This window comes from Montipora foliosa, chromosome 9 (assembly GCF_036669935.1).
Source record: "Montipora foliosa isolate CH-2021 chromosome 9, ASM3666993v2, whole genome shotgun sequence".
NCBI lineage: Eukaryota > Metazoa > Cnidaria > Anthozoa > Scleractinia > Acroporidae > Montipora > Montipora foliosa.
Genome location: NC_090877.1, coordinates 352501 through 362500, shown reverse-complemented (window position 1 = coordinate 362500; position 10000 = coordinate 352501). Strand labels below are relative to the sequence as shown.

The 10000-nt window shown below is 40.2% G+C and overlaps 2 protein-coding genes across 3 annotated transcripts in view; one reads left to right on the top strand and one right to left on the bottom strand.

The window, feature by feature from the left end:
- The window catches only part of LOC137969899 (ubiquitin domain-containing protein UBFD1-like), a 9763-nt gene extending 505 nt beyond the window's left edge, over nt 1–9258 (bottom strand). Inside the window, exons 1-9 of the mRNA XM_068816307.1 lie at nt 9216–9258; nt 8817–9128; nt 7694–7729; nt 5516–5662; nt 4522–4553; nt 4354–4419; nt 3248–3353; nt 2554–2636; nt 1–1039 (exon numbers count right to left, since the gene is read on the bottom strand). The exon at nt 1–1039 is cut by the window's left edge and continues 505 nt beyond it. Coding sequence (XP_068672408.1) covers nt 929–1039; nt 2554–2636; nt 3248–3353; nt 4354–4419; nt 4522–4553; nt 5516–5662; nt 7694–7729; nt 8817–9128; nt 9216–9246 — 924 coding nt within the window. The 5' untranslated portion in view covers nt 9247–9258 and the 3' untranslated portion in view covers nt 1–928. The remainder of the gene's footprint in view (nt 1040–2553; nt 2637–3247; nt 3354–4353; nt 4420–4521; nt 4554–5515; nt 5663–7693; nt 7730–8816; nt 9129–9215) is intronic.
- A 20-nt stretch (nt 9259–9278) lies between these two features.
- LOC137969898 (cytosolic Fe-S cluster assembly factor NUBP1 homolog) overlaps nt 9279–10000 on the top strand; it is an 11217-nt gene continuing 10495 nt past the window's right edge. Inside the window, exons 1-2 of one of the 2 annotated variants that reach the window (XM_068816305.1) lie at nt 9279–9334; nt 9450–9554. Coding sequence is in view for 1 of the 2 variants with exons in the window: in XM_068816306.1 (XP_068672407.1) it covers nt 9304–9334; nt 9450–9561 (143 nt within the window). In the remaining variant the exon portion in view is untranslated. Of the gene's footprint in view, nt 9335–9449; nt 9562–10000 lie in introns of both variants that reach the window. The other variant, XM_068816306.1, reaches the window with a different exon arrangement.

Below are 10000 nucleotides of genomic sequence, written 5' to 3'. Positions count from 1 at the left end.
GCGTTGAACAACATTTTGTAGTAGAGAAATTAACTCCTCGGATTAGCGTTAATCCGCTTTTGAACAACCGGGCCTAGGATATCTCATGACTACAACAGCTTAATGCACACTGCAGACCATTCACTTAAACAGGTTTCTTTTAAAATTGCCACCATGCCCATTTGTTTCGCTAACCTGGAAATAAAAGCCGACGTGTAACACGTTTGTGCTGTCAACGCTAAGATGAGATCTTCGGCGGTGACAGTCAGCTCGCGATAACAGTCATTTTTTATCAATAAATAAAAATAACAGGGCGACATTCGCTTCACAAATGGACGAAGCGACTCGAGGCCAACCGAGTCAGTCTGGGGTTGGTGTTTTCACGGTCTTTGGTGAGCGAATCGACTAAATACGATCTAAGAAGTGTAAATGAATCGACTACAGTGTTAGCATATCAACATGCAGTCGAAACTTATATCATCTTGATGGCACAAAACAACAAATGATCCTCAGCGCCTTTATCCGTGGTTCCCTGTCTCTACTTGTCGCAATGGAAGGAGACGGATCGCCTGAGGAGTCTGTTGCCAGTAGGTCCACAGTATATTGTTGAGAAACAACCTGATCCAATCAGTTCAATGGTAAAACGGCTTCAGATTGTCAAAACTTCGCTTTCTTAACCGTGGCATCTTAACATCTGCCTGACAATCTGTTTCCAAAGTAACTTTAACAAAATACAATGTATGTTATGAAAAGCACTCTGGGTCCAACTCTTTTCTTTCGAAGACTATTCATTTAGTCGACGTTCTTCCATGCAAAAAAGGCAATTGTCACACTTTAAAAGTCAACATGGTTCATTGCACATTTTCACATAGATTCAAAGCTCCCGAATCCTGAGTATTGAAAAATACCACTCAAGTCCGTATCTGTTACGTTTGTCTGTACCAGAAGACTAGAACGGTTGCCATTTTCCGAGAATGGTATCCTTTATTGCATCGACAAACTGCGCTGGTACCCAGTAGATCCAGTACCGCGACGCTTCAGTAGGTCCCAACTGAATCGCCTAAAACAGAGAATGCGCTGAATGACGTTTGCTAAACAATGGGTCGATATGGGGAGCGCTTCATTTGGACAAAAATTTTGTAATTTTCAGGTGACCCTGTGTGGAAGGGAAAAAGAATCAACTGTTTACAGTTAAAAGGTAAATGCCGTTTTCAAAAATCAAATGAAACCCAATTTGATCAGAGGAAGACTGATGATGAAGTTAATGAAGATAACGACAACTTTTCTGCGCAAAAATGTTTTGGCAATTACTACTGCTATCATAAGTGCACTTTGCAAACTATTTAATCTCTCATAAGTTTATTTCAACACTCACTGGAAGGAAGATGCAGTGAAGGGGGTGCAGTGAAGGGGGTGCAGTGAAAGGGGTGCAGTGAAGGGGGATGCAGTGAAGGGGGTGCAGTGAAGGGGGATGCAGTGAAGGGGATGCAGTGAAGGGGATGCAGTGAAGGGGGATGCAGTGAAAGGGGTGCAGTGAAGGGGGTGCAGTGAAGGGGGTGCAGTGAAGGGGATGCAGTGAAGGGGATGCAGTGAAGGGGATGCAGTGAAGGGGGATGCAGTGAAGGGGATGCAGTGAAGGGGGATGCAGTGAAAGGGGTGCAGTGAAGGGGGATGCAGTGAAGGGGGTGCAGTGAAGGGGGATGCAGTGAAGGGGATGCAGTGAAGGGGATGCAGTGAAGGGGATGCAGTGAAGGGGGATGCAGTGAAGGGGGTGCAGTGAAGGGGGTGCAGTGAAGGGGATGCAGTGAAGGGGGATGCAGTGAAGGGGGATGCAGTGAAGGGGGTGCAGTGAAGGGGGTGCAGTGAAGGGGATGCAGTGAAGGGGGATGCAGTGAAGGGGGATGCAGTGAAGGGGATGCAGTGAAGGGGATGCAGTGAAGGGGGATGCAGTGAAGGGGGATGCAGTGAAGGGGGATGCAGTGAAGGGGATGCAGTGAAGGGGGATGCAGTGAAGGGGGTGCAGGGATAGCGCAGTGGTGAGAGCACCAATGTGGCCCGCGTTCGATTCCCAGAGTCGGCGTCATATGTGGGTTGAGTTTGTTGGTTCTCTACTCTGTACCGAGAGGTTTTTCTCTGGTTACTCGGTTTTCCCCTCTCCTAAAAAACCAAAATTTGATTTGATTTGCGTTAACTTGTTAATTTCAATTTACAGTGTCCCCGATTAGTGCTCCCTTTCCTTTAATCTCGAGTACAAAAAAAAAGAAATATTTTAACAATTTTAGGATTGGAGACAAATTCACCGGGCTAACAAATTCGACAGAAAGATTTAGTAGATCACTGAACATTGCCCAAAACAAAGAAAAATACTCTGAATTTTGGTTTCTTAGCTATAATAAAGACAGCCGACAGTCACTGAAACTGTCGACATTAAAAACCATTTTCTTTGGTTTGGTCTATATTAAATGAACTAGGAGATCTTTTTTTGTTTTAGACAAAATTACTAGGCTGAAATCAACAGCCCATATTAACACTTTTCATGCATAATCAGTCATCCTCAAATTTTGCACCTCATACCATCATATGATATTCTTCATGTCCCTGAATTGCTTCAGAAATGACATTTTTTATAGAGCCCATTGGTATCTTCTCTGTTCGTTCTGTAATAATGCAAAGAATGAAGAAAATTTAGTTTTTTGAACCAAGCAATAAGATAAACATAGGATGTCTTGATCCAGGATCAGTGGGTATTGACCTTTCCTTTAACACTAAGGATATTACAGTGCGACGCACCGCACCGTGGCCACCTAACAAAGTTCTTTTACAAATTGTCCGCCAATCAGGATAAGTGAATTTGATTGACAGTCACGGCTCCTTGCAAAGTTTGCACAGTTGCAGTGCTGGAAATTATTTTTCTTTATTCACAGGACATATGTCCTTTCAAATCTTCCTTTTGGTCGGACATTTGACAAATTGGACCGGACATAATTTATTGACTGACAACACCTTGAAAAAGAGAACTCAAGATGTGCTGGTGAGATGTTCGGTCATCGTGTCCGATCACAATGTGAAATTGGCCGGACATTTTCAAAATTTGGTCGAACAATGTCCGATGACCGACTGTTATTTCCAGCACTGCAGTTGTAAGTTGAACATTGTTGCATGGGTTGTTGAGTTGACGTATTTACACGTACATGTAATTTTCAAATGTGAACGTTTGTTGGGTGGCCACGGTAAGGCTCGTTGCACTGTAATGAGTCCTGCCATTTACCTTTTGTTCCAATCCAAAGTTGATCTAACTCAAGTTTGAAGGTCAATCTGACCTTTCCACCATATTTGTTATACATCCCAGCCACTGGAACTGTTGGTAACTTTTCCTGGGAAAAATGAACAAGAAAATGGAGCAAGGTAAAAAAATAAAGGTTTGTTTTAAAAAGCACAGTCAAATTTCTTATTAGACCCATTTATGGAGCTCACATGTACTGCTACCGACAGTTTGTGATTTTTCCTGATCAAGACTAATTATGGCCTAAGTGCAAAGCAGGAATTCCATAATAATAACACTATGAATTGTTTATTACTTAATGGACCACTCCCCATCGGAGCTTTTCAGGGTCAGTGAAACATATCAATGATACAGAAGAACTGAACAACCTTTAAGAACCCCAACTGTGTCGAGGCAAACCATTTGACTATTTTACAAGAGCAACTGAAGAGTTGAATCAGGGACTACCAGGAATGACTTCAGCTAGTGGACAGAATAATGTTAGTCTTGAACCTAGGATCTCAGGATCTCAAGGCAAGCACCCTCGTCACTTAGCCATGCTTGCCAGCGAGACCTTAATTTCAACTGTAAAACTGGGTGACTGTTTTGCCATTTATCACCCATCATAATTTCATCTGGACCCCTAAGAGAGCAATAAAAGCCAACAAATGGTAGAGCTATTGCAGTTTTACCAGCCCCTTCCCCTTTGCAGCCCTAAGGAATACTAGGAATATGTTGAAATCATTTTAAAGTGAATCTTAGGGCGTGTTCGATTGGCCGTATTCTGGAATAGGAATACATGGAATAGAAGTTAGAAATCCTTCGTTTTTGCGGAGATTCATATTGATATTGTGAAACATCTGCTAAAATGCTATTTTAAACATAGTAAACTATGTCTGGCAAAACGCCAGACATAGTATTTTAAATCATCACTCCACGTATTCTTATTCCGGAATAGTGTCAATCGAACGCGCCCTTATTTTGACCTACTACAGTTATCAGGATCAGAGGAAGAGTAAACAGATGCTGAAGTATTAGATGTTCAAACTTCCAAACCCACTTGCTAACCAAATGACTTGAAAAACAATAGTGCAAACGTAACTAAATAATACTTTTTTATTCTTGATTCCAGGCATCACATCATCTGGTTTTCCTTTGTCTAAAACTTTTTTGTGCATCTAAAATACAAATGAAAGTACAGTATTACTCCTTGTTAAATTTTTTAAGGACCTTTAAAAATTCAGTGCAAGGAAACAAGAATGGGAAATTAAAAAAATCACCTTTTGGTTACAGAGAGGCTCCTTTGATGAGCCTGAAAAAATAAAAAAATAAATCAGTTGAAACAAAGAATTGATTAGCGTGGACCTTTTTATTGATGTCATGTTAAATCTAAAATTATCATTTCAAGATAAGGCACCTTTGTATTTCAAACTGAGAGTCTTTGCAAAAACAGGATATCTCCTTCAATTTGTAACAACATGGAAACTCTGAGTTACAAAATTTTGCCAAGAACTGTATGACAATATGCAACTTTCTTTTGTTAAGTTTAGTGTCTTCTCTTTAGCACAAGTTTACAGCAGATTCCCGAAAAATTCACAGGTTTACTAACATGTTTTATTTATCAGGCTATTGGTTCTTATAATAGTACTGTATATGGTGCTTTATTGGCCAAATTTCAGCCTGATGTTCTTAATCCAGTCTTGTTTTTATATGCGGGTGTTTACAGTCAGTATTCTTTTTGAAGGTATACTCTATTAAATATTTATGCTTTTGTGTGTGCTTTTGACAGCTTAAATATGTAAAATAAACTCAGATACAGTTTTATTGGAGTTTTTAGTATTGTACCTCATCTAGCAATTCAAAGAGATGCTCATACATCAAATTAATGTTGTTCATCAGTCTTAAACAAAATTACCGTAAGAAAAACAAGGATAATAACAAGGTTTAAGTCAGTCACAGGCAAACCTTCTCTTCCTATCCCATATTGATTAGGGGCTCAAAAATACTGATTGATTGAAATACTGAGAGATATTATCAGTTATTTTTTCCACACATTAAGGGTACTATTCCACCTCCCACCCCCCCAATATTGCAGTTTATAAAAGAATGGATATTTTCTTTTGTGTTACATTGTTGGAAGCAGGGTTTGGGTCAAACCTGGACACGACCTAGCGCAAGCACCGACATTTTCCTTAGACAATTTATCACCCTGGTAGTAGAAGGGGGACAGGAAAATACTATACTTGTGTTCTATCTCATCCCACCCTATCTTACCTGAGGTTGTTTTTTCTTCTTTTAATGCCCCAGGGGGAGGGGGAGTGACTTTCATAACATCATTTATGGTTGACCCAACAACCATCATTTTGACTCCATTTGTAACATTTAACTCCCTAAGAGTTTTGCTGCCATCTTTGACAAGACCTGTAGATTTAACAACAAAAAGTGAAAGCTAGTCAGAATATTAATGGCCTGCAAGAAGGCTCTTCCATTGAAAATGGCACCGGGGTGAAATATAGGGGCTTGGTTACTAGTTTCTAAAGGAGAGGAAGAACCTGCAGAGATCCCGGCAGTTCTTCAGTGAGTATATACGTTCAGAATGCAAATTGCTGATTGGTCAATTTGCGATTGACACTTGTCAGTTAAAACAACACAAAGATTTTCAGTTCAACTCAACAAGGCGAGTGTAATCTCGGCAAGTGTCTCTCTTCCACCCAATAAAGAGTCTTCTACAGGAAAAGGCATAACAGCATAGAATGCCAATAAATCCTTAATGCAATGGCGTGCTTCAGTTGTTGTGGCTAAGGCAATGGTATTTGTAGTGTTTCGGTCACCTTCCAGGTCAGTTCCACATGAAACTGCGCATAAAGACAAATACATGTCAATGTCCTTCACGACAAATGTGTTTGAGAACGCTGCAAGGTCGAAGACATGTTGTTCTCTTAAAAATAGTTTCGAATTGACAATATTCAATGTTGTTCTCTTAAAAATAGTTTCGAATTGACAATATTTCCCTGAATTCTTTATTCACAGGCCTGTTGAGTGCGATCAGAAAATCCTCACGCGTTGGTTCATACACAACTTTGAGAAAGACATTTGCAGCTGCTTGCCATCCTTTTAGCGCAAGATTCTTTAAAAGCCAAACTGTGGCTTTGTCACTTGCTGTATGGATCTTCATTCCCATTCGGTATTAACACCAAGACTTTCACGCTTGTAGCGTTGTCAGGAAGGTCTTTGACATTGAGATGGGCCAGGAAATTTGAATATCTCGCATGCACTCTACTCACAAAGGGGACTCATGGTTTTCTGTGCACCGATGCTAAAACGTGACGTTAGTGGTCGCTTTTTCCCCCAGAAATTTTCTATATAATTTTGATCATCTTCCCTTCTTTTATTTAGTGGAAGGGCTCTTTGCTTGTGTGAAACTCAAAGCCATTTAGTAACAACAACTTCTTCAGATTTGACATGCTACAGTTTATTTACCTCTTCTGATCTGATCTGATCTGATTGGTTCGTTTCACTTTGATGATTTGACAGATCAGCAGTGGGAAAAACTGAAGAACTGCAGGGATCTTTGCAGGCTCTTCCCTTCGAAACTAGCAACAAAGCCCCCATATTTTGGCCGCACACCATTTCAAAGGAAGAGCCTGCTTGCAGGCTAAAATATTAAGGCCTTCACATTCATTAATATTTTGCTACTATGACTGAACATGCCAGAGAACCCAAAGAAAACCCTCGGAGCAGAGTAGAAAACTAACAAAAACTCAACCCACTTCTGGCATTGGGTCAGGGAATCATGGGCCGCTTTGGTGGGAGGCAAGTGCTCTCACCACTGCGCCATCCCTGCTGCACGATTTCTCGTGCTTGCGTGCTGTAGGGCGTAACAATAACATTGTAGTTGTGTTGTGGGAAAAGAGTGTTTGTGAAGCATTTTAGCGGTTATCTTCCCTCTCCCCTTTTCCAATGTTTTTTTAGTGTGATGGGTGCCTGTCTCCCATGCTGCATGGGGGCTCATAGCTGGGTTGCAAGGATTTCCCAGGCATGGGCGCAGTCTCCATTTAGGAGCTGGCTGCCAATACTGCAAGCTCCTGAATGTCTCAGGCATCCAACTTCCAATAGTGACAGAGTAATATTAATCAATTGACTCCTAGAAGTGAGACTTAATAGATTTTATTCTGTCTAATGCCAGTGCCAATAGATGCGGTTTAGGAGTCGATTGGTTAACAATCTCTACTTCCCCTTTATTAAGCAAACCCACTGACTCCTAGGAGGAAGATTTTATAGGTTTTCATCACCAATGGGAGTAGTTAAGGGGTTCAAGGGTTAGCAATGTCATTGAACCAGAGATACAATAGGGAAAAGTAAATGCTACTAACAAAGTGCCTGCCTGGATCCCCATAGTTCAAAACTCCTGACAAAGGAAAGTTTCTGTTTTCAGATTACTATAATTATTACCTTTGTACATAAGCTTCTGCATTGACACGGGTAAACCTAAAAAAAAAATGAAAAAAATTAAAATATAAATAAGTAAGGAGGTTAGATTATTGCAGTTATGAACATTAGAAGCATTTTTCAAAGTCCAAAAATCAAAGAGACAGCCTGGAAAAAATCAGGCTTTAACAGGACCTAGTCCCACGACCTATGTGAAAAAAGGGCTGCTCTACATCCATTTTGGTTGTTCCTAATAGGCCAATAATTACGTTAATACATGTAAAATTTAAAGAATATAAAACCCAACATATGTTTGAAGTGGGTTAACCTCTGGTTCATAAACCATTAAGTTTTGGCACCCAATAATTTATCAGCTAATATTTTGCTCAATTCAAAGCCAAAATTATGGAGATGACTCATTTACTGTAACAGGATGAGAATTTAAAACTTAAGTGTTAACTACAAAGTGTCTGTTTCTGAGAATTAAAATAATAGTTAGTGTGCAGTCCTGCTTGCAAAGTGTTAACAATTCCTCTGTGTTTCGTTTTTGTGCATAAATTTGTATGCTGTTATAGTAGCAGTAGTAGTAGTGGCATCCTAATCTCGAAGAGGCGATAGTTAGTGCTGGGGATTTGGGCAGGATCTTGTATGACTGTGTAGCCTGATCCTGAAGTGGAGCTGTTATATAAACTCAAAAAAATGCATATTGAAGCTCAATCCCTCTCTCTATGCTACTTGTATTGCGATGATCCTTGCATTTACCAAGTTTTCCTTAGGCAGATTGGTCTAAAATACAATGCCCCCTATAAGCAAATTTGTAAGTAAATGAGGAAAGAAATTATGTTAAAATTGTAAACAATGATGTTAACAAACTCTCTTTCATTGAAAATGACTGTGTTTTAACAAGTGGAAAAAGTCCATTTTTGACTTCCTGCAAAAAGGTCCACGTAGCGAAACCAAAATCACCCTTTTTCTGTCGGAGGGGTGGGAAAGGGTTCTTTCATTCATTTCCATATCCCCGTCAAAGGAGGCTACTAACTGGGGCTGTTTTTGAATTCAAGGAACTTGGAGTAAATTTAATGAGGCGTTTCGGAGAAATCTTTCTTCATTTTAGAGTTAATTAAGCAAAAACACGAGAAAAGCAAACCTGTCAGATTTTCTATATGTTGCTTCAGGCAATCAGCTGTTTCGTCAACAGGGAAAGTGACTTCATAATTTTTCTTGTTCCAAACCACTCTAAAACTTGCCGTCTCTCTGCAAGACGAAGCGGGTTCATCCTCTGTTGAGTCCTTCTCTTTCTCCTCCACGCTAAAATCTTCTTTCGACGTCTCGTTCATTTCCGCGTTCTCGTTGTCAACATCAGCATTTTTGGGACAACATTGCTCCCGACACGGGTCCTGAGAAGAATCCGTGCGCTCGCACTTTCTATCGGACTCCAACTTGTCGTCGGCATCTATTACTAAAATTAAGACAGTAACTATTCTATCATCAAGATTTGAATTTGCTGCCCCACAAACAATTTTTGAGATAAACAAAAAATATTTACCAGACCCTTCTTCCGCCATTTTCCTTTTCATGTTGGAAGCAATGACCATGCGCCAGCACCATCATCGTGGGCTCTTAAAAAAAACAAGATGGCGGACGTGCCGGAGAATGCGCCTGAACGTAATTCTACTTTAAAACGAGAATATTTTGACGATTAGAGTTTAGAAAAAGAGATCACTTTACAAACGTTCGCTGCATGAATATATTTATTTAGTGGTGTTTTTTTTAATTGCAGACTGTCCTGGAACAGGTAGCGAACAGGCAGGGAAAAGCTCTGCATGTCAAGGATGTCCGAACCAAACCATTTGCGCATCAAGTAAAACAGTAGGACCAGATCCAGGTAATTCGTTGTCACCCTTTAATATCCCATGCAGGTTTCATAATTTATCCCCAAGTTCTGCCCTTCCTTTTGTGTTCGCGTGAAAACTGCTCGAACCGTGATTTTTTGCGTCAACACATTCTTGTGCTCAGTTACCAGGCCTTTGCAATTGGATGAAGTCCCAAACTTGAGTTCATTAAAAATAGACCAGGTTCTCAATAGACGGTGATAATCCCCAAGTGTTAAAGGAAGAGAGCTCTTTTGAACTAGGAAGCAATGATGAAGAACAACCTTCAAAGAAGTGAGTTATACAAAGGGCCGGAGCCAACATGTAACCATTTTATTAGGAAGTTTACCATAGTAAAATTAATACTGATTTTAGGGATGGAGTTACAGTGTAGGGGTATGTTAGGGGTATGTATGAAACCTGACACTATTAGCTGTCTGTTGCTTTGACAGCAATAAAA